The sequence below is a fragment of the Mastacembelus armatus genome, chromosome 3 (assembly GCF_900324485.2).
Source record: "Mastacembelus armatus chromosome 3, fMasArm1.2, whole genome shotgun sequence".
Taxonomy (NCBI): Eukaryota; Metazoa; Chordata; class Actinopteri; order Synbranchiformes; family Mastacembelidae; genus Mastacembelus; species Mastacembelus armatus.
Window position 1 is genome coordinate 13,899,261 of NC_046635.1, and position 25,376 is coordinate 13,924,636.

At 41.1% G+C, this 25,376-nt stretch overlaps 1 protein-coding gene across 1 annotated transcript in view; it reads right to left on the reverse strand.

Moving 5' to 3' along the window:
- kiaa1549lb (KIAA1549-like b) overlaps nt 1-25,376 on the reverse strand; it is a 107,523-nt gene that overhangs the window by 36,384 nt on the left and 45,763 nt on the right. Inside the window, exons 3-7 of the mRNA XM_026320093.1 lie at nt 15,927-16,424; nt 15,672-15,787; nt 8,356-8,575; nt 1,743-1,876; nt 898-1,066 (exon numbers count right to left, since the gene is read on the reverse strand). Coding sequence (XP_026175878.1) covers nt 898-1,066; nt 1,743-1,876; nt 8,356-8,575; nt 15,672-15,787; nt 15,927-16,424 — 1,137 coding nt within the window. The remainder of the gene's footprint in view (nt 1-897; nt 1,067-1,742; nt 1,877-8,355; nt 8,576-15,671; nt 15,788-15,926; nt 16,425-25,376) is intronic.

Here is a 25,376-nt window from a genome sequence, read left to right on the forward strand (position 1 = left end):
TTAGAGACACAGTCATTCAAATCAAATGTGATCATAAAAGCGGAACAGTCACACACATCAAATTACTGAGAAACTGGAGGTGAGACTTAGACATTAATTTCCTCAGTTGTGTTATGGTCTTAAATTTGGTTTCCGGTTATGGGACTTTTATTTTGGTGTCTAGTTTCCTTTAGCACCTATGGGGATGTTAGGTAGCTTTATGTTAATTAGGGAAATTAGTTTCACCTGCTCCTTTTTAGTCCTTTTGTATATATATATATATATATATATATATATATATATATATATATATCTCCTCTGTTCCTTTGTTCTCTGTTGGAGCATTACCCAATGTACGTGGAGGTGACTCGTTTGTGTATGCTTGCCTGTCCTCACTGAAGCAGCATTTTGTTCCTGGACAGGGATCTTGTGTGTTTGTGCCAGTCTGTCCTCGTTGGAGTGGCGTTTTGTTCCCGAACAGAATTTGTATTTTTGCCTGAGCCCTGGGAGATCCAGGAGTGAACAAAATCTTTTGTCCAGCATGTGGAACCACCGCACCAGCACATCATAACAAGTTGTCATTGCGTATAGTAGTATGCACATAAGCCTTCTGAAGTTGTCCAGTCCATGTGAAAAAAAAAACAAAAAAAAAACTGAATGATCACTTTCACTGCATTAACTCAACTGAAATGTCTAAGGTTGGATTAGATCTTTGTTTGACTAATGAAATCAACCAGTGTATTAGTGTCTTTGTCTAGAATCAAAGGTTCTAGACAAGTTTATATAGAGAATCTCTTGCAAGCAAAAGCACAATACTTTTTGCTATTTGGAGAAGAAAATCATTCTAGAGAAAACACAAGAACTAGTTTTGGTTTCTCGTATGGCTGTTGAATGCTCAGAATACAAATTGTAACTTACGCTCAGCAATGATAAGTGGTGGATAGAAGAGGAAGTATCCCACCAGCTCAGCTGACAGCTGACCAAGGAGATTTGAGGCAGTGGTGCCATTTAGGAAGACAGTGCCATTCCTCACAATGTAGACCAATGACACAGCAGGAGAGCCTGGTGCTTTCAAGATACTCAGCATCTGGGGAAAAAACGGATGTGGACAGGAAAATATAGGTATAACCATATAAACTAGTCTGTGCAAATGTAAATAATTTTTATATATCTTGTTGAACACAATGACATAGTAGGTATGACAAATCCTTTATTGTCTTGAATAAACAAATATGAAAATCACAACTAGAAACTGGCAATGCATGAAAAAAGCAATAATGTAATCTAAATGTTTTCATGCATAAAGAAACATCAAATTAGCTTTAATATAGGATGCAGGTTGATGTGGCAGCTTATTAAAATTAATATAAACATTGCCTCCATGAACATAATTAATTTGCTTCTCAGAAGCAGTTCTTGGTTAAAAGGCAAAGCCTGATCGAACAAATATGCACAAATAGCACACAGTTTCCATTTGTTTGTAGCTGCCAAATCACAAAACCACATATTAATATCAATGTGTAACAGGGGACACAACTGTTAAAATTAAGTCAATTACGCAAAATTAATTAGTAAACTCTTGTACAGACCCCCATTCTTAATCTATTTTGGGGGTTTTGGATGGTTTATTATACATGGAACTGTCCATAAAATGATAGCAAAACACTAGACTGTGCACATTTCAACACTGGTTTTAACAATCACAACTTTGTCAATCTAACACCTACACAGTGCTGTAAGTGCAATATGTACCAGCACTGTACCTGAACAGAAAGCCTGCTGCTAGTGCTGAGCACTTTGGACTGCGCTTCAAAGAAGACCTTCTCAAGCCTCTGCTCCATCATTTGAAGGAATCGACAGGACCGAGGATCATCACCTGCGCCCACAAACTGCAGCACTGGAATACAGGAATGAGATAAGCTTATAAAAAGGAGAATTGTGATAGGTTCTATGAATTCTGGATGACCAGCAGAGACAGTCTGTAAGACCTGGATATCCATTGCACACATGTGAGCACCCAGCAAGAACTTATACCAACAAAGTGACACACGTGAATTCATATAACCGCAGTTACATTTGTAACTCTCGTTCTATTTCATTCTTGCTGATTGCCAAAGACTCTGTAAGTCTGTAAGACCTGTATGACTAACACCAGCTAAGTCACGAAGAATCTGCACTTACCATGCCTCAGTTGCAGACAAGGCAGCCGCTGTCACTGGGTGAGAGGCAGCTACATTGAACCTGTAATAATCAAGGTTGAGTCATGGCAACTGGACTTCTAGTTTTTAGGTCAAAATGTTTCACCCCTCATCCAAATGGCTTACATCAGTCTAAGAGAAAGCTGGTATGGAAACTCCAATTTATCTTTCAGGTTGGTTTCACTCCACCCATAGTCCCATAGGCTCATTAGGTGAGCTATGTAAATCAAGTGAGAGTCAGGAATGTGGGTCTAACGACTCTCACCTGATTTACATAGCTCACCTAATGAGCCTATGGGACTAGGTGGAGTGAAACCAACCTGAAAGATAAATTGGAGTTTCCATACCAGCTTTCTCTTAGACTGATGAAGCCATTTGGATGAGTGGTGAAGCGTTTCAACCTAAAAACTAGAAGTCCAGTGGCCATGACTCAACCTCTAGATAACTTAACCTGGATGACTGAGAATCTTCACAGACAACCTGTAATAATGGGACCCTATAGACTACTTATTAACTTAAAAATGCTAAGCCAAAATGGGAACGATGTAGACCTTGACAGTGGACACAGTGTACCACAATGCAGTAGCATCTATAGAAACCTGAGTACCAGAGTAATGCTCTGTCTCCACCTGTTGATCTCTATATCGATTGGAGAAGAGTGTCAACTTGTTAGCATACAACATTTTAGTAGAGGGTGCTCTCGCATTGAGCAGAGTCATGCATCAGAAGGTCCTGTCTCTGAGGGAACGGCACTCCACTGAGGAGCTAGCAGATCATGAGAAACCATATTACCTGCATCCCAAGTAGATGTTTTGTCCTGAGATTGGCAAGATTGGATGGGTTGGGCCCACCAGAGGAGTCTCTGCGCCTTCCTCAGAGACTGACTTGACCTGGTGGTTTACATGTTAAACTGTGGACATGTTGTCTGACCAGACAAGAACATTATTGCCCTTCTGGAAACGAAGGAAATACCTGAAGGTGAGATATACTGCATACCTCTCCAGCATGTTTATGTGTGGGAGCCTCTAGGTGCCCTTACCCGCCCTGTGGTTCCACATAGCGCCCTAAAAGGGATGCATCTGTGGTTATTATCACCCAGCGAGATGGTACTAAGTCCATGGGGACAACACAGTCTAAATAGGGCATACTCCTCCACGGATTGGTTACCAACTTTCCTTGATGCCATCTTGACCCGAGGCCTAAGCCGTTGAGCCAGATCTGTAAGGGGCACAACGAGACAAGCCCCAAAGGGATGACTATTGAAGCTGCTGTTAGTTTGCTTAATAGTAGTGGTCTACAAATTTTGGGAAATTATCAACCTCCAAGACAAAATGTGCTAATTCTAAGATATTTTGATTAAATTAATTAGAAAACATGTGATAAAGGTACTGGTTGGTTAAAGTTATCAAGATATTTCATGATAAAGATTTAGAATTATCTATACATGGGCGAGTATATTTGCCTACAAAGGAGGGGGGTGTCTGATGATCAGTAATTTCTTGACAAAAGTATGGGACCAACCCACCCTCAATTTGGACAGTTTATCAAAAGGGTCAAAATGTTACATGAAAAACCAATAATGAATGGAAAGTTACATTATTGGTATCAATAAAATGATCAATTGGCGGGCACCATTCACATTAGTATATCAAATTTTGAGTATAGTACAGTGGGTACGGAAAGTATTCAGACCCCTTTAAATTTTTCACTCTTTGTGTCATTCCAGCCATTTGCCAAAATCAAAAAAGTTCATTTTATTTCTCATTAATGTACACTCAGCACCCCATCTTGACAGAAAAAAAACAGAAATGTAGAAATTCTTGCAAATTTATTAAAAAAGAAAAAAACTGAAATATCACATGGTCATAAGTATTCAGACCCTTAGCAGTGACACTCATATTTAACTCACATGCTGTCCATTTCTTCTGATCTTCCTTGAGATGGTTCTGCTCCTTCATTGGAGTCCAGCATTAAACTGATTGGACTTGATTAGGAAAGGCACACACCTGTCTATATAAGACCTTACAGCTCACAGTGCATGTCAGAGCAAATGAGAGTCATGAGGTCGAAGGAACTGCCCAAGGAACTCAGAGACAGAACTGTGGCAAGGCACAGATCTGGCCAAGGTTACAAAATAATTTCTGCAGCACTCAAGGTTCCTAAGAGCACAGTGGCCTCCATAATCCTCAAATGGAAAAAGTCTGGGACGACCAGAACTCTTCCTAGACCTGGCTGTCCAGCCAAACTGAGCAATCGTGGGAGAGGAGCCTTGGTGAGAGAGGTAAAGAAGAACCCAAAGATCACTGTGGCTGAGCTCCAGAGATGCAGTAGGGAGATGGGAGAAAGTTCCACAAAGTCAACTATCACTGCAGGCGCTTTATGGCAGAGTAGCCCGACGGAAGCCTCTCCTCAGTGCATGAAAGCCCGCATAGAGTTTGCCAAAAAACACATGAAGGACTCCCAGACTATGAGAAATAAGATGCTCTGGTCTGATGAGACCAAGATTGAACTTTTTGGCGTTAATTCTAAGCGGTATGTGTGGAGAAAACCAGGCACTGCTCATCACCTGCCCAATACAATCCCTACAGTGAAACATGGTGGTGGGAGCATCATGTTATGGGGGTGTTTTTCAGCTGCAGGGACAGGAAGACTGGTTGCAATTGAAGGAAAGATGAATGTGGCCAAGTACAGAGATATCCTGGAAGAAAACCTCTTCCAGAGTGCTCAGGACCTCAGACTGGGCTGAAGGTTCACCTTTCAACAGGACAGTGAACCTAAGCACACAGCTAAAATAACAAAGGAGTGGCTTTGGAACAACTCTGTGACCGTCCTTGACTGGCCCAGCCAGAGCCCTGACCTAAACCCAATTGAGCATCTCTGGAGAGACCTGAAAATGGCTGTCCACCAACGTTCACCATCCGACCTGACAGAACTGGAGAGGATATGCAAGGAAGAATGGCAGAGGATCCCCAAATCCAGGTGTGAAAAACTTGATGCATCATTCCCAAGAAGACTCATGGCTGTACTAGCTCAAAAGGGTGCTTCTACTCAATACTGAGCACAGGGTCTGAATACTTATGACCATGTGATATTTCAGTTTTTCTTTTTTAATAAATTTGCAAAAATGTCTACATTTCTGTTTTTTCTGTCAAGATGGGGTGCTGAGTGTACATTAATGAGAAATAAAATGAACTTTTTTGATTTTGGCAAATGGCTGCAATGACACAAAGAGTGAAAAATGTAAAAGGGTCTGAATACTTTCCGTACCCACTGTATATAAAAAAAAAAGTTATGGAGCATAATCGCACACGCCCCTCCTAATTTTGAATTATTTTGAAGAATCTGAAGCTGTATCTTGGAAACTGGAGCCAATTGACACAATTACTTAATTTTGACTTTTTAATGACCCAATTTTGGTAAAATTTAGCTATTTTCATTTCCGAGGATTTCGCCTTGTAGTCCAATGTAGTTGGAGAAGCTGTTCGACTTCAGAACAACCTCCAGCCTATTCAAAAGTGAGAAACTGGGAAGATAATGTCCCCCACTCGCTGGGAGGAAAGAGTGGTGGCCTTCATCAGTGTGATGCCAATGAAGTCCAGTGTAATGTAGTGCAATGGCCTTTAAACACCAGAGACAAAATTTTGATTTTATATGATAAATAGTATATGATAATGAGCAATGTAAAATATGTCATAGTTTATTACCATTCATCTGAGAATCATGACAGAGTATGGAGAGCACATTTTCTATTACTGTCCTGCTGAAACAGAACGATACTATATTTATTGGCATTATTCACTGCATGATGAGTGTGATTGGGTGCAATATAACCTAGCGACTGCATTGTAGCAGAGGAGTTGAAAAAAGCTGTGAAAAAATCTAAGAGATTCTTATCTGACGAAGAAGAGACAGGAGGGTGAGGTGAGGAGTGCAAAAAAAGTGACAAAAAGGAAAGGTGGAAATATGCAATGTCTTTTCTAGATTTGCTACCTTTATTCAAATAATTGCTGTGGAGTGGGCAATCATTAAGCACACTAGTTTCTTCTGAAAAGTACCCACAGCAATCTTGATGGTCAGGGTGAGGAAGAGTTGGAGGCAGAAACGGAGGTAGGGCCAGCAAAGGACTTGTATGACCAGGCAGAGAGCGAGGGAGAGAGACCTGTAGTACTGCCCAGGGTGGCCAAGGAAAAGAGGAAGAGCACTGACATAATATTAGAGGAGTATTTGAAGAAGAAGAAAGCCTGGGAGAGAGCAGGAAGGGATGACACCACGCTCTTCTTCCTGAGTTTAGCTCCAGCAATGACAACGCTCCCTAAAGACAGGCAGTCCTGGATTAAAATAAAAATGCAGGAACAACTTCATGAGGCAAAATTTGGGGCTGTTTATAGTCAGTCACATAACTTTACATTTCTGTGGTGTTGCTTTATTGAATGCTGTTCTTGTGCTGAAACCTATTTGCTTTGTTCGTGATCTACCACCCACCTCTCGAATCCATCATGTACGCCTACCTCTGTTATTTTATTATTGGACACTCATTCTTCTTATTATTATTATTATTGTTGTTGTTGTTGTTGAGGTATGTTTGGATGTTTTGAGATTTCATGTTATTAGTTAAAATATATTTGTACCAATACTATTTTTTTTAATTTGTGAATTGAACAACTAGAGAAAGAAATATATATTTATTATCAGTATTTGCATTAAAAAATTAACAGTGCATTCAGTGTATTGATAAACTATGGTTGAAAAATAATGTTCAGTAATGAAATATTTGATATATTTTATAGAATTTTATACAGATTTATGACATGTACATTTGTGTGTTGTGTTGTAAATGTTTTGATTGAAAAGTAAAGACTGGAGATAATTACTTCACACAGAAAAACCATGGTGTACTACTGCCAGGACACTTGTCCAACTGCTGGACAAGTGAGATACCTTGGAGAAGAGTGAAATACCTTCCATTATAGGTAGAAGGTATCTCATGCTCAGGGCCTCTGCTGATGCCCTGCTCCCCCGCAGGTTCCTGAGGGGAGCTAGAATGCTGTCCACCCTATCAGCATCATGTGGTTTCCCACTGTCAGAATGCTTACTCTCCTCTGCACTCTGGAGCAAGTTAGACAGTATGCAGGTGGCCTTTACAATACTGTCAATAACTTCAGGGCAGACCTACAGAACCCATAGTTGCATATTCAAATTGCACTTGATGTGAATATCTGAGGTGCATTCAATTTGCCTATGAATTTTTTGCTTTTTCATAAGTTATTTGCTGTAAAGCCTTAATCCTTTTTCTACACTCAAGTGCATTCAAAGTGCTTTTACACTATTTGTCCATTCACCCATTTGCTCACACAATTGCTCATGTACTCATACACCAATGGAACATCTGAAAGACACTTCTTGCCCAGGGACACGTTGACATGTGGACTAGTGAAGCCAAGGATCAAACCACCAGCCCTCTGGTTCATGGATGACCTGTTCTACCTCCTGATCAACAAGCAACAAACATTAGCAGTAGCAGTAACAGCACAGGCTTAGTAAATAAAAGGAGACAACAACTTACCTGAATTGACCATGTTCTCCATAAGAGAGAGACAATTCCTAGCTCAAACGGAGTATATGTTAATCACCGGCTATGCAGCCTCTGGAGGATGAAAACGCACCTCCAACCACATGGTTGTGAGGCTACCAGTCCACAGTTAGCTAAAGGTATACTTTGTGCAGAAGGCAAGAAGAAAAAAAGGCTCATTTTTTACATCGCCTGTATCACCCAGGTCACATGTGACTTTGTTGGTATAAGATCTCAAGTCTATGTATGTGCGTGATGGATATCCAGATCTTACAGACTGTCTTTGGTGGTCAGCAATAATGAAATAAAACAGTTCATGGGGTTTTTAAAAATTCTTTAGGTGAGTGAAAACATAATGTAGCATACATTATGTTTTCACTGCTCTTGGACTTATGACTTAAGACTATAATGGTGATTATGAAGACTAAACTAGAGTCTGACTAGCCATGCCATATTGTAATTTCCTCAGATCTAGTTTCCCAAGAAATTTCTCTGCTGTACAATCACAGCAGGAAAAATAACAGTAATTCTCAGGCCAATTTCTACATATACATATACATATATACATTCTCTATCTATTATATTTATACTGACTGAATACCTGCTGACCTGTTTTCAGCTGGAAGCCAGTGGCAGGGTTGGGTCTCCATAATGCAACTGGGAGGGGCAGGGCTGTTACCATAGGAAGGTATTGTCGCAGGTCTGCAATCAGCTTATCACGGCCATAGGAGTCCAAGCCTTCCAGCACTACAGAGGGGGGATAAACCATGTCCCCTCCAGTCACATGATAAGCAACTGTCATGTTGGGAGAGCCAAATACAGTCTCTACCTGAGAGAGTAAACAACAGAATTAGATGACTTTGAGAAGCCAAAATAGATATTTATTTGCATGAATGGATGACATTAGAGACTAACTTAAAGTAACTAAAAATCAGTGTAACTGTCCTCTCTGATTTAAAGTTTCTAGCCTGCTTTACCTCTGACCACATCCAGCATCACTAAAGTGTGAAATCAATGTGGTTGTTACCACTGTAGTAACACTTAGCAGTGATGTCACAGGGCCTTAGAGGATGCTTGCCCATCATTACAGTACAAGTCAAACCACTGGAGGTCAGCAAAAAGTTCAAAATTAAGTTGCTATTTAATCAAATTTTCTGCCATGTTCCTCAACTTTACAATGACTTTATTCATAACATAAATGTAGATTAACTCTTGAAAGTAGGGACAGGTTTAAAGGTGCAATGTGTATGATTTATCAGATTCTAGTGGTGAGATTACAGGATGCAACCTTCTGAGCACCCCTCACACACCACCTCCACATTTCCAGCCACAAAGGTATGGTGACCATGTTTTGGTTTGTCCATTCTGGGCTACTGTAGAAACATGATGGCATAACTTGGCTTCCTCCACGGAAGGAGGCCCATTCCCTGTGTAGAATTAAAAGGCTCATTCCAAGATTAAGAAAATGCAACACTTGGTATGTTCCAGTGATTACACACTAATGACTACATATTTCTGAGTACTATATTCCATTTCTGCTAATAGATCACTTTAAATATTACACATTTAACCTTTAAGAATTTAAAGGTTTACTTACAAAATTACAGTCTGCCTCTTCTATCATGAGCAAACGAGTTACGTGCCAACAACATACAACCATAGGAAACAACATAAACAGTAAGTATATTCCACAACAAAAAGTCTAATATACAGTAATTGTAGACTATTAGATTGTAGATCTATTAATTCAGCAGTTATACTGGCTTATTCTTTGGGGTCTCAACAGGGCTGCAGCCTATACCAGCTGGTATAGCATGAGAAGAGGGGTACAATCTGGACAGTCAAACACAAAGCTGACACACAAAGACACAATCATTTATACTTATACACCAATTTGCACCAATTTAGACTTGCCAAAAGACCATTTCATGGCAGACATTTTGACTTATAACAGAAAAGGCATGAGTGAAACAACTTTCATTAACAATGGCTTTGTTCCATTAAGTGTCCAAGTAAGGCATGGTTAGTGTAGATCACCTAAATGGGATGCAGTTGTAATCAATAACAGCTGTGCTTTTCCTGCTCTGACAAGCCAAAATGTCTGCTATGAAAAATTAGGGGAGGAAAGTCAAACAGGCAGAGGGAAAACATGCAAACTCCTCACAAATAACTGATCCCAATTTAAATGCATGCTCTTTATAAAGTTGTGGGTCTGCTGTTATATCCCTTTCAGATTAAAGATGCCAAAACATGCCAATGATGCTAAAACTCTGTAAATCCAATTTGATGACAAAGCTTATTTTTGCAATATTGCAAACTTCAATACAACAGTAGCTTTATCTGGAATTGCTACCTCTGTATAGACGTTATTATCTGACATGAACATGGAAAAACCAGTACTGCATTTGTCAAAGCCACTGATTAGAAATCTAAAGGTTGAGTCATGGCAACTGGACTAGACATTTTTTTAAGTCAAAACGTTTCACCATCCATCCAAATGGCTTTTTCAGTCAAAAGCTGGACTGGAACCTCCAATTTATCTTCCAGGTTGATTTCACTCCACCCCTACTCCCATAGACCTACTAGGGTAGCTAAGTAAATCAGGTGAAAGTCATTAGGCCCACACTCCTGAGTTGGTTTCACTTCACACCTGGCCTGAATAGGCTCGATAGATGAACAAAAGGAGTGAGCTCAGGTGAGGGCCGTGAGGATCTAATGGTAAACTCATATGACCCCTCTGATTCACCAAGAATGTGTCCTCCCTGGAAAACATTTGGGTTGAGGCTGCTCCTGGTAGAGAGAGCGCTGTCCTCTTTTAGTCTTCTCCTAGCAGATGTTAAAGCATCGGTGGTTTGGATGCTGGTGAAGAGGGATTTAACATCAAAGGATACCATAGTTTAATCTCTATCCAAGCTCAGATGTCTGAATCTGGAAGCAAATTCCTCTGAATTCCGGATGTGGTGGTCTGTGTGACCTATCAGCGGCACTAAGATGGTGGCAAGGTGTTTGGCAATGTTATATGTCACTAAGGGGGGCTCTCGCTTTGTGTATCTTAGGGACTAAAATACACAAAGAGACCATCCACTGTCTCATACAGACAGGGGATGGATACAGTCTGTAGTAGGTGGTCCTGTCAATGGCATTGTCCTTTTCCAGATGTTTTAAACATTCAATCACCTTAATCAACCTGGAAGATAAATTGGAGGTTCCAGTCCAGTTTTTTCTCAGACTGATGAAGCCAATTGGATGGGTGGTAAAACATTTCGACTTAAAAAAACTGAAAGTCCAGTTGCCATGACTCAACCTTTAGATAACTTCCCTTGAATGACTGAGATCTTCACAGACACTGATTAGAAAGTTTTTTGCCAATACTTAATACTTAATATTTGCCAGAAATATTGACATGTCTCAGCAGGAAAAACAGAGGTCTAGGTAAGCAAATTAATGATAAATTCTATTTAGCTGCTACAGTTTTAGGTATGGAGCCATTTTTCAGCAGACTTTGTCAATCAATGCTAGCAGGGTCGGTGGGACCCATTTCAGCATTGCCACACAAGTCCTGCCTACAAAAACAAAGGAAAATTACTTTATATCTTGCTGCACCGTTCTATTCCAAATAGTGCTGGATGACATAGAAAATATGTTAGCTATATCTCAGATGTTTATGGCAGAAGGCACTAAAGTTTTGAGTGCTTCAACTGGAGTTCAACAGGTGGATGGCCAACATTGGAAGACAGCTACTCCTGGGCAGATTCAACACAGGCAATCCACCACACGTCACTGACTGACAGACAAAGTCATTTTGCTGAAAATCAGCATTATACAATAAAAATGACACTGCGATGCGATGATAATGAATTGTACTGGACTAAGGAAAGATTTCAGAACTGATGAGAGCATAAGCAACAGGAGACAGCATGATCATGGACTACAGATAAAGGCAGGAGAAAACCAGGAGGGAGTGAAGGCTGCTGGTAAGAGTCAAGCAAGACATGGGAGAGACTGTTAAATAGGGACTTTGGACAGAGAGGCTTATGTTCCTTGAGTTCTAACCCAAGAAGCCAGGTATTAACACATATTCAGTCTCACAGAAACACCAGTGTGTTTCGTAACTGTGTCATGACATGAAAAAATGCATGTTTGTCAGTAAGAAATTGACCTTTTGGTGATCTGTGCTTGTGTGGAAACAGTAAAAGCATTGATGACAGATGGAGTGAAAAAAGGACTTTGTGCATGTCTGTGAGGGGAAACTATTCAGATTTGTTAGCTAAACCCATCGGGAGGCCAGAACTAACAAGGTAGGTCCACAGGCCAAAACACTTTGAGCCTACAGTATTTGTATATGTATAGAGTATAAAACAGTACACTTCTTTTTTTAAAAGGTTTAAAATAGTTTATGTCTTGTGATTCAGCTAAGATAGTTAATTTTGTCTATTTCTCATCATCTTTTTAGCATCAGGATGGCACATTGCTCTCCTCCCAACCATTTATAACCTATAATTAAAAACAGAAGCAATTTCCCTTGCCAACAGCTTGCTTCCCATTGGATGAAAGAGGAGAGCTACTAAAAGGAACCCATGCAATGTTGAAATGGGTATCAGGAGTGCACTGAAGCAAGACACCTTCAGAGGCTACAGAGGGAGTGACAGCATACACTGACCTTCACATGTGCAGGACAAACACACAGGCATCCCTCTCAATTATCTGATACTTCCTCATTGAGAAATACAACATGTTAATATAGGAAAGATAAGTAAACACGTACATACATTGGAACTTGTACACACATGTACTTAACACTTGCTCAGAAACTGCAACACTCTAAAGGGACACAAACACACTGGAGACTAGTACAAGAGAATGTTTTTATAAGGATGAAATCACATTTCTGTTTTATTTATTTCCAAACATATACAGTGTGATTTTTTTAAACCAATTTTAAGCAGTCAATGTTTTTCACGTTAAGATCCTACCACAACTTAACATTGTGTCCTTAGAAAATCCTCACTATCTAACAGAAAATACATACAGTATACAGTACTTCTCACTTACCAAAGCTTTTCATAGCCAAGAGGTGCTCCTGATACACACTGAGCAGAGATATTAGAGGCTTATTGGAAAGACAGAATGGATTTGGCACAGTGGGAACCATGATTGGTTCCACAAATGGCTAATCCACAGACACAAAGATCATTGTGTGCGCACAGGATCTGTTTGTATTGTTATTGCAGGGGAAATTGTGGGAGTGGTGCCCACCCCAGTTTCTATTAAACCAAACCTGGCATGTCCACTCATTTTGGACAAGTGTGGACAGATTCTGTATATTTAATGGTTATAAATTAAAGCTGGTCTCTTGTAAATGTAATATTTCTTATCTACAGCATTGTTAGAATCCTACTGTTCATCTTTTTAGTGTTGGCACAATTACTCAAAAGTGTGCCATCACCCACTGCCTTCTGGGACACATTCAGTCAACCTAATTCCTATATTTGTCACCATCTCTTCTTACAAAGCCCATATGAGAGTCCAATTCATTCCACCACATGCAAATCACCACAGTAGTGGTTAGGAAGTATTATCTCTTCACCAGTGTTAGTAGATTATTTGGTTATTTTGCTTGAGCCCACAACCGAGCAACAGTTACAGTAGAACAGTTACAGTAAAAGAACTAGTTTTCAATCAAAATGTCATATTTACAAACTGCTACAAAGAAAAAAACAGGAGGGAGTTGGACCGCAACTGTTCCTATTGCTGTCATGATCAGCAGCTTGACTTCTGGTTCCAGGCTTTTACCCTGAAGGGTCAAACAGGATCTGTCTCTTTTCTCTGCCGGTGCTTAACTGATTGCATGATTGAATTCACCTGTGCTCTTTTCTCAGACTACAGATAAATACCATACCTCTGCCACAGGCAAACCACCAGGTTGTCTGTTATCTCCTTGCTCCTGTGGCCCAAACTACTTCTATGATCTCTACCTCGATCTACTCCATGCTATTGGATACACCAGGTAAGAACTGCTGACCACTGACTGTCTCGTCTCATCGTGCTAAGCTAAGTAGCCTTTTCTTTGTTTTTTTGGAAGGAATTATTTTTGCTCAAGAGGAACTTCCTGAATCATCGGCTTCAACAGACAGAGTGACCGACCTGAACTAAGCCTTGCTCTTTCATGTTTCTGGAGGATTGTTCCTTTACGCAAAAGGAGTAATAGAGGAACAAATCCTGATTATGTTTTGTTTGATGAACTGACACTGAGAGGTTTGTGTACCCAAGTGGGATTTGAAATTTTGTCCTTTGCACCTAAGACAGTGAATGGGATTTCGGAACCACTAAGCTGTCAACCCGCCCTGCTAAGACGCCCCATTTTTGATTGCTGTTTTTCTTCCTGGAGACGTGAAGATATCTCCTGTTAAGAGGAACGTTTTTCTTTGTAGTGTATGATTTACTGATCTCTGTCTCCTCTGAGTTGTTACACCAGATAATCCAGATCCACTGACCAGGGAAACCCATGTTGCCAGATTCTGCTCTGTAGAAACCACCCAGATCAATCCTCTCTCTTCTGTCCTGACTACCCTGGTGTTACCGAGTCTGGCCCTGACAGCAACCACTTCCACCAGAACCTGTAGCTGGCTTCACTTCCACTGACTGGTTATTCATTCCCTGCACTAAATCTGTTATCCTGCTAAAATAATGTCAGACCTTGTTACCTGAGTACCAGAGTGGGTGAGTTATTGGTCCTCTGTTTCCTCAGTACATGACAATTGCACAATTATTCAAAAGCGCAGCATCCAATCTTTGACGTGGTAGAACCTACAAGTTTTAGAAGTTGTAAAAAAATTTTTCTTTCTGGATTTATTTTGCATTCACTTGGATTCTAGCTCTACTTTACGTGACAGTGGTTATTTTTATATTGTAGACAAATTGTCACATCTTTTCAATCTGGCTGCCAGAATAGTAAAACAAGATTATACACTGCCAGTATGTAAACCCAGCATAATATGCAAATTATAAAAGATTCAGCTTGAATCTGCTTTACTTCCATGAAATGTAGACTTTACAGATATCCCATTTCAGTGAATTTTATATAAATTACTGCATATTTAAGCTACTGTACTTTGTGCAGCTTTTTTTTTTTTTTTTTTTTAAAAACACTAATACTGCTATGGATGAAAGTTTTCTGGAGTGGGTCCCACATTTAATAGACAATGCAGTGGTATCACACCTACCCATCTATTTTCTATACCTGCTTATTCCTTAACCAAGGTCACAGGGATTTGCTGGAGCCTATCCCAGCTCTCTTTCAGGTGGAAGGCAGGGGTACACCCTGGATAGGTCACCAGTCCATCGCAGGGCCACATATAGACACACAGAGACAAACAACCACTCACACTCACTCCTATGGGCACTTTAGAGTCACCGATCAACTTAACATGCATGTTTTTGGACTGTGGAAGAAAACCAGAGTACCCACAGTAAACTCCACACAGAAAGGCCAGGTTGCAAACACAGGACCTGTGCTAACCACTCATCCACCGTGCTGCCCGTGGGATCACACTATTCCACTAATCAGGAGTCGGTAACAGTAGCTTGCTAAGTAATAAAACCAACAAAGACAAATAAGGGGAAGAGTAAAAACCTGAATATATTTAGTGTGCATGTTTCAAATTCTTTAGGTTTTATAGGGAGTGTGACGCATTCAACATAGTTAATAGGGATGCACACAGTGAACCAGTAAATGTAAACATGATTTTGTTTAAGAAAAAGACTCCATTGGGTTTGTACTTATGAGAGACAGATAAACCTTATTAACCCACAAAGAAAAAAAATCAGGTGGTTTTGCAGTGAAAACAATAAGTAGTATGAATCTCTAGAAGTTAAAAAAAAGTTGTATTTTTTCTTAGATGACTATTAATAACTAACAGTCTGACCTGTGCTTGGGCAGATGTATCATTCAGAGCGTTTCGGAGGCCCTGACTCAGTCCCCTTCGCAGATTCTGCCTCTGAATGCTGTCCAGCCTATTTCTTCTAACATATATGGAAACAACTAAGAGTGATATAGATACAGAGAGAAAGACAGACAGAAAAGAAGAAACAAACACCAGATGAAACATGTTAGAAAAATAACACTTCATAATTTAATTGTATTGTTTTGTTTGCAAGACAGGTAAAAGTATTTTTTTTACCTGTTTTAACCCACATCCTCTCTGTGATGTTGCACTGCTGTGGCAGAGCCTCTGTGGTAGTTATGAAAGGTGAGATCAAGGTGGCAGCTACCCCCTTGGGAGGGCTCGTTCTTGGGACAGGTGGAGTGAATGTTCTCCTATTGGTTTGAGTCCTAATGGTTGTGGTGGTGGTTGTTCTCCTGGTCACAGGTGTGAGCTGTGGGGGGGTAGCTGTGGTAGACTGCATGAATCCAATGGTGACTCTTAGGGAAGGTGTGATCATTGTAGAGTTCTTAGTTTTGGAGGTTGAAGCTACAGTTGTACCAGTAAGCTTCACAGAGGCTGTTGTGGTGTCCTGTCTAGGGGACAGAGGTTGTACCTGAGATGCCCTCTCAGTGGGCCCAGCAGAAAGCAGAATTCTAACTGATTGAGAGGGAGTTAGACTGGCCTCTTTTTCTTTGGGGAAAGTGAGTGCAACTGCTCCAGATGTTCCAGCATTTAACTCATCTGGCCCCACTTCTGTAAGAACATCAAATGACATTGTGAGTGATCAGAAACAACTGATGAGATCAGATGGGGCAACATGGAGGCACATGTGGGTGGTAGAGCTTATACAAACAGAAATGATGATGCAGTGCCTGGGTACATGGATGGTTTAGTTAATACCATGCCCGTTGAACTTAATGTTAATGAAGGAAACGACGAAGACAGTGACAATGAATCTTTGGAAGACAGTGAGCTGGTAAGTTTCATTTGCAAGGAGGACACCTGGAATGCTTTGACACCACTGAGCAACAATGATGAAGTTTCTGAAAACAATAATGACCCTTGTGATGATAGTACCAACTCTTTTGGTTAGGTTGACCCTTTCAATTTTGAACCACTATTGATACTGTCCATGCAGGCTTGTTTGAAAGTGGGGCTGCAGTGTCATCTGCCAAAGGGGTGTTGCTCTTAAACATGTTACAGAGTCAGTGGTTATGTGAGTGAGGGGCAGAAAACCTTTGGAACCCCATGGTGATGGAGCAGCAGTGTATTGCTGTACACTGTTAGACACAGCAGATCTGAGATCAGCTGTGGACAAATTCAATTCAGTTCAATTCATTTTTATTTGTATAGCGCCAAATCACAATACAAATCATCTCAAGGCACTTTACAAAAACAAAAAACCCAACAAATCCCTTATGAGCAAGCACTTGGCAACAGTGAAGAGGAGAAACTCCCTTTAACGGAAGAAAAAACCTCCAACAGAACCGGGCTCAGTTTGAGCGGCCATCTGCCTCTACCGGTTGGGGTGAATGGATAGGGGAGAGAGAAAAGAACAGCAACAATAAACAACAAATAGACACTGAAGGGTGGTGGGGCCAGTAACTGCACATCAGCGATATACAGCTCCTGCACATCAGCGATATACAGTTCTAGGACCGGGGACACCTGCAGAAGGTACAGAGAGAGAGGGAGAGAGCACAAGGTTAGTGACATTCAATGGTGGAATATACATGTGAGGGGGAAGGAGAGGAAGAGAGGGGAAGGGAGGGGAAGGGAGGGGGGAGCTCGCTGCACCAATGGTCCTCAGGCAGTCTAGGCCTATAGCAGCATAACTAGGAACTTTGTGATGGTTCAGTGTTGCCTGAAGCCAGCCCTAACTATACGTTTTGTCAAAGAGGAAGATTTTAAGTCTAGCCTTAAAAGAACAGAGAGTGTCTGTCTCCTGAAGCCAGACTGGGAGCTGGTTCCACAGGAGAGGAGCTTGATAGCTAAAGGCTCTGCCTCCCATTCTGCTTTTGGAAACTATGGGAACCACAAGTAGACCTGCACTTTGAGAGCGAAGTGGTCTATTGGGATAATATGGTACTATGAGGTCTTTAAGGTATGAAGGAGCTTGATCACGAAGGGATTTGCATGTGAGGAGAAGGATTTTAAATTCTATTCTGTATTTTACAGGGAGCCAGTGAAGAGACGCTAATATAGGAGAAATGTGATCTCTATTGCTAGTTCCTGTCAGGACTCTGGCTGCAGCATTCTGGATTAACTGGAGGCTTTTTATGGAGATACTGGGACATCCAGATAGTAATGAGTTACAGTAATGTAGCCTTGAGGTAACGAATGCATGGACTAGTTTTTGTGCATCATTTTGAGACAGGATGTTCCTAATTTTGGCAATGTTGCGCAGGTGAAAGAAGGCAGTTCTAGAGATTTGTTTTATGTGTGAGTTAAAGGACATGTCCTGGTCAAAAATAACTCCAAGGTTTTTCACAGTAGTGCTGGAGGACTTTGAACCATCCCTTAGTTAGTTATGCTGCTATAGGCCTAGACTGCCCGAGGACCATCGGTGCACTGAGCTCCCCTACCCTAACCCCCCCCCCCCCCCCCCCTTCTCTCCCACCTCATGTATATTCCACCATTGAATGTTACTAACCTTGTGCTCTCTCTCTCCCCTAGTTTGTGCTCTCTCTCTCTCTCTCTCTCTGTACCTTCTGCAGGTGTCCCTGGTCCTGGAGCTGTTTATCGCTGATGTGCAGTTACTGGCCCCACCAACTTGCAGTGTCTATTTGTTGTTTATTGTTGCTGTTCTTTTCTCTCTGCTCTATCCACTCACCCCAACCGGTCGAGGCAGATGGCCGCCCAAACTGAGCCCGGTTCTGCTGGAGGTTTTTCTCTTCCGTTAAAGGGAGTTTTTTCCTCTCCACTGTCGCCAAGTGCTTGCTCATAAGGGAATTGTTGGGTTTTTAGTTTTAGTTTTTGTAAAGTGCCTTGAGATGATTTGTATTGTGATTTGGCGCTATACAAATAAAATTGAATTGAATTGAATTGAATTGAGGCCAGGGCTATGCCATCTAAAGTAGCTATAATTTTAGAAAAGTTATTTCTGAGGTTTTTAGGCCTGAATACAATAACTTCTGTTTTCTTCACAATTTAGAAGTAGAAAGTTACTGGTCATCTGGGCCAAGACTCCTGGATCAAGACTAGACTTTTTGAGTAGGGGTTTGATTACTGCAGTCTTAAAGGCCTGTGGTAAGTAACCTGATACTAGAGATAAATTTACTAAGTCTAATAAAGATGAGTTAATTAATGGCAGGGTGTCTTTAAACAGTCTGGTTGGGATGGGGTCTAAGAGACACGATGATTTAGATGAAGCAACTACTGATGTGAATTCAGAGAGATCTATGGGAGAGAAGCAGTCTATGGAGAGCTTTTTTATTAGACTGTTTTTCCAGGCTAGAAAAAATTCCTCTAAATTTGTGGAATGCCACTTCCATTCCAGCCTTCGTGATGCCTGCTTTAAGGTATGAATATGTAAATTATACCATGGGGCTAATCTCCTCTGATTCACTAACTTCTTTTTCAGAGGGGCCATTATCAAGCATTTCACGCAGTGAGGCTACAGCACTGTCAACAACAGGATCAATTTGATAGGGAGTGGGATTGAGGCAGCTGCCCTCCACTGTGTTGGCACATGACATAGATGTAAATAAACATGGAATAATTTTCTTAAATTTATTAACAGCGTTGTCAGATAAACATCTGCTGTAGTGGAATTTTCTTCCAAATGCTACATGATCCATTATCTTAAATTCAAAAGTTAAAGAATGATCTGACATAATAGGATTTGGGGGAAAAACTATTAAATGTTCAATTCCGATGCCATAGGTCAGAACAAGATCAAGGGTGTGATTGAAACACAAATTCAGACTGCTCTCCAGATTTCAATGTTCCTTTAATGTATGGTAAAGATGGGTATTTTCTGTTAGTTGTATGAACTGAATATGGATCATTGGCAATGACTGTTGGATCAGTTGAATTTAATATGCTCATTATCCTCTTGTCTGTTTTCCAGCTTTGGCTGTTCATATGACAGGCCATCTGCTGGTGAATTAGAATTTGCCTTATCAAATGCAGAAGATGTATTTTCTAATTCAAAGGCACTGCTTTGAAAAGGCACAGGCTTCGTGGCTTTCCACTTTGTATAGGATGCCATTTGTTTTGTGCCAGAACTGAAAATAGCACTCAATTTCTTTGTGCTGTTATGCCTATCAATAGAGGAAGTAGTTGCTGCAGAGCATGCTGTGGAGGGAACAGTTGTTTGTATGCCTAAATAAAACTTTGATTTATCATTTCTCATACTAGTGAATGGTCCCTGAGAGACAGAAGAGCTTGTCTTTGGTGTCAGAATAATTTCTGACCAGGAGGAAGAAGAAGACTATCCATATCCTCCCATTAATGTCATCAGCTTTATGAGAAAGGCTTCTAAGAGCTTCTGATGTAGCTTCAGAAATTTCTAGTGAAAAGGGGATTTCAGTGAGAGGTCCTTTGCCAGAACCATCAGAGCCTTTACTCAACATAAAGACATCTTTTGTAGTCATGACAGATGGAAGCTCTATTGTGAAATGCCTTGATGGAACACTCTTCTCATAAAATGCCTTGTCTCCGATCAGAATAGACTCTTTCAGAATCTCAATGTTTTCCATTAAACACAACAGAAAACTGAACTTGTCACAGTATTTACATGGAAGTGAGGCTCTGTCCATGTACACTGGAGGCTGGTGATATTTTATTGCTTTTGGAATGTATCATATAAGCAGAAACTTCAGCTGCCTGATGAGGTTTGTTGGGAGGTAGCATTTGATCAAATGTTTCAAACTTATGTGTATGTAGATGTAAATAAAAAGAAAAGCTCTTTGCATGGAGGTTATTTGAGATGATGCTTTGTTGCTTTGATGTTTTTGTGTTGGTTTGCAAAATTTACCTCACTATTGGCAGACATGCCTGTGTTACCATCAGCTTAGTTGTTTGGGCTGCGGCTGACAAACAGAGACCATAGATCTTAAGGTTGAGCAGAGAATGAATGACTTATAAGTTTTATAAGTTATATTGCCTAACGCTGATGTAGAGGAGGTCGTTCCTATTCTTGTGAACTGAGGGTTGAACCAGTGGTGGACTCAGGCCTCAGCTGCATGAGTGAAAGTGAGTTATTATGGTAAGCTTGTAAGCAGCATTCTGGTAAGCAGCTCTGGGGCTGGCGTGACCTGGTGCTATCAGTAAATCACCAATATTAGATGCATGCTCTGAGGACATTATGCCAGAGTGGATAGATGTTAGCTCAGTGACTGCCATTTTAGAGAGACATGTTTTACCTGGTGGAGTTGCAGATGAAATTGTAAAATATGATCTGATGGGTCTGAACGTTATTGTTTGTAGAGCTGGATTTAGTAGTTAGTTCCATCTAGTGTTTTTGTGAACAAAAGTATTATTATCTCCTGCTGTTCTGTCATCTTTTTGAGCATATGTTGTTCAATCTAATGTGTGCTGTGTGAAACTGAATAGCCTTTAGGATGGGAAGGCAGCAGTGCTGATGTGAGATTTTATGAAATGCTCTGCCATTTTTGAACAGTTTGACTGTCTTGATTAGAGGGAGATTAGGTGCTAATTTCAAAATTATTGGCCAATACGGAGTACATACCTCGTGTCTGGGCTTGAGTGAGTTTGTATAAAATCTTCTATCCATTGTTAGGAACATGTTATGCATACATGTTGGCTGAGGGTGTCCTGCTTACGTTTGTGCTTGCATCCCTTCTATTTGTCCCTCTGGTTCTGCAGATTTTATCTGCTGATAAGTGAAATGAGTGTTTTGTCACTTTATTGCTCTTTTTTGTGATGGTTCCACTTGGGAAAGCAAACAATTTGGTTGTTGTGCTTTGTAGTGCTGGTGTAAAAACTGGTAGGTCAACAGTTGAGTGGGTGGATGATTGTGTGGAGACCTTGTTGGTGATAATATTACTGATTCAGTGAGAGGGGCTGGGCTGGACACAAACCAGTTTAGCCACTCAGCTCAGCAGGAGTGACAAACAGAGACATAAAGGATGAAAACACAGAGGTAGCAGATGTCGTGGAAAAAAAAATACTTGGAGGCAAATCTCAGGTCAAAGGATGGCAAATTTAATAGGCAAGGCAACGGGCAAAGCAGCAGAGTCACAACAGAACATACGGCCTGCAGGACGGGTCAACACCGATTGACCATGAGCACAGAAAATGATCAGCTTTTGTATCAGTTGAACAGCATTAATTTACACATCAGTCACTCACATGTAAATCATGTGATGGCATACATAATATAATTAGCGTCTCCCTGACTTTCCGTCTGCTTCCTTGTGACTACAAAGCAGTGTTAAAAGAACCGGGCTCAGTTTGGGCGGCCATCTGCCTCGACTGGTTGGGGTGAGTGGATAGAGGAGAGAGAAAAGAACAGCAACAATAAACAACAAATAGACATTGCAGGTTGGTGGGGCCAGTAACTGCACATCAGTGATATACAGCTCCAGGACCAGGGACACCTGCAGAAGGTACAGAGAGGGGAGAGGGGAGAGGGGAGAGGGAGAGGGAGAGGGAGAGGGAGAGGGAGAGAGGGAGAGAGGGAGAGAGAGAGAGGGAGAGAGGGAGAGAGAGAGAGAGAGAGAGAGAGAGAGGGGAAGAAACAAGAAAAGCTTTTCATTTTCCAACCACGGCATCAAACCAGCTTCAAGTGCTGGTGTTAATGTAGTCAGAATCTCTTCTCAGCTGCTGTTGAGCAAATGTCCAGGTTCAGTCATATTCCCTGTCAGTCCCGTATTGCTGGTGAACTTCTGTGTGATCTGCTGATCTTGCCATAATTTGTAACTCATTCACATGATTGTTGAAATCATAGTGAAGAGAGAGGATGCACTTGTTCTGCATGATTTCTCTATCGTTGGGCACCAGATATCGCCTTTGTCACCTTCCTGTATTCACCTGTCTTGATGTTTATTGGAGCTCAAAGTGTGGGCCCTGCCCAATCAGCACTTCTCCCCCCTCACCGAGGTGAACATTTCAGGTGACAAATTTGACTCTCTGTGCCTTGTTGATCGTCTTCCGTGGCAGCTGTTTCCTCGTCCAGTCGGGGTGCATCTGGGTGGGGGTTGTTGTCTGGTGTTGGAATCCTCTTACAGTGACTGACGTGGACCCACGAAGTATGTCCCTCCACCTTCACTGCTGTGTTCATAGTCAGCAGCATCTGATGTGGTCTGGTGAATCGTCTCTGCTTCCAGTGTTTCCTCCGGTGGTTCTTGATGACAGAGCAGCTTTCACCTGTGGACAAAGGGCTGTTTCTTCACAGCATTTTGTTAGTTTGCTCTTGAGTATGCCATTCTGTCATTCTATCGCACCTGCACTCTGTGGATGATAAGAGCAATGGTATTTGAAATCAAACCCAAAGTAGTCAGACAGATCTTTTAACACTTTGTTGGCGAACCCAGGACCATCGTCACTGCTGTTCTTCTTTTGAATACTCCATCGTACAATGTCTCTGATCAGGGTTTTTTCACACTGTGGGTGCATCCTGTTTGGAAGAAGGACAAACCTCTACCCACTTGCTGAACATGCAGACCATTGTCAAGCAGTATTTCTTATTCTGGCATGTTAAGAGTTCAATAAAATCAAACATCCAGTGTTGAAAAGGGCCATCAGGTGGGGGATGGCTTTGCAATGGCATTTTAATGGTACCAGAGGCATTATGTGCTGCACAGATTATACATCTTCTGCAGTACTCAGCTGCATATTGTGGGAATTATTACTTTTATTACATTACAACTTAAGGTATAAGGCAGTATTAGATTACTTTTATCATATTATAGATTAAACTTTAATGCATTATTACAGTATACTCATGAAGCATTTTGGTATGTGTGAAACAGTAGCAGTTTAGACATAAACTTGTTTTTCAGTAATTGCAACGTTTCTTACAGGGCAAGAAGTGGACTAGACATAACATCAGATAGGATGTGCCTGTTGCTTTTGTTGTTGTACTCTGTCTTACAGGGCAGGTTGACCTCTGTCAACCACTGGGTCGAGGGAAGAATAGTCAGTCAGACTTCGTGCCCTGACAAAGACTGTTATTGGCTAGGGAAAGTTTGACCCAGAGCTCTGTAACTGCTTTATTCAGTGTGTTTTAATAAACGGCTAATTTGAGACCACATTTATCTCCTCCGTTTTATCAATCAAACGAACACGCGGAACTGAGGGAGGACATTCCAGTTCCAACAATTTGGTGATCCCGACGTGATTGATGACGGAGGACTGGTCGGTAAAACAGACGGACGACTGCTTTTGACACCGGACCCGGGTCGTTCTTAAAGGTAAGCAGATGCCTGTTTTCTTTCAAAAGTCTGCTATTGAACAACCTAAATGGAACGGTGTCGAAGGCAAATCACGTCTGTCTAAATTTTAAAACACTGAATAAATTAGTAGAAACCTGCGTGAATAAGTAAGTAAAGAGATGAATAAAAAGAATAAAAGTAAAAGTGAAATATAAGAAGAAAAGTGATGTGAATTTAAAAAAAAAAAGGGTGACTAAATTACAGAGATAAGACAATTTGGTTGAATTAATAATTTGAGTATAGTGTAGTATCCTCGGTGTGGTTGCCGCCTAATTCAACAGGAGAAGGAAACCACTGGGTTAAAATACATGGGATCTGCCTAAAATTCAGTTATAGGACCGTAAGGGTGGAGTCCATTCCTGTAGACGTACAGGATAAAGTCTTGAGGAAGGGTGCCTCTGGGGAATATTGGTTCGCTCCCTAAAGACCCTCATTGAACACGCTAAAAGCATAGTATCTACGGCTCCATAAGAGCCGGTAAGTGGTGAGGTAAGGTAAAGGTATAAGAGAATATAAAGATAAAAAGCAGGTTTACTTTTACTTTTTGGTAAGTATAAATAAGTTGTTGTTGTTTACTGGTGTATATGTATATGTACAGTTTGTGTTGTGTACAGTGACAGTGTCCTGAGTACGAAAAGCCGCCTGAGATCATTTGTGGAAACCTAACGGTGCTAACGAAGCAGTGGTCTTGTAGTCGAGAGAAGTAGTACTCAGTTGGACTGGTTGCTTAGGTGTACTCCATACAAACCGGTTGGCTGTCACTGCTGTATATAATGGATGAAGAAAGGATTAGAGAATGTGGAGGAGAAGGAGGCTGGTATGTCACTCTTAGGTGGCAATGGGTAGAGGCACGTAATCAGTTAATGAGTGGTATTCCTGAACAGGAACGGAAAAGGCAGAAAGGTAAGTATCAGCAGAAATACGAGGAAGTGAGTAGTAAGTATGGATTGCACGACGAGGATATGGAGGATTTGGCACCTCTCCTGATGCAGGAGAATCAGAAAGCATTGAAGGAAGTGGAGGAATTGAAGAAGAAACCCGTAAGTGGAATGATGGCGAAGAGGATGTGGAAGAAGGAAGTGGAGGAAAAAGAAGCTCACAGACTGATGGTGCATAACATGGCACTTGCTGTGAGAGTGATGCAGGCTCGGACAGCACTACATGATACGAAGGATGTAAGTAAGTGTGAGAAGGACAAAGAAAAAATGGAGGCTCGCCTATATCTACCTCTGTCCAACGCACCGCTTCCACCGTCTCATGTGTGGTGGATAAAGGGAGGACAGATAGATGTGGAGGAAGAAAA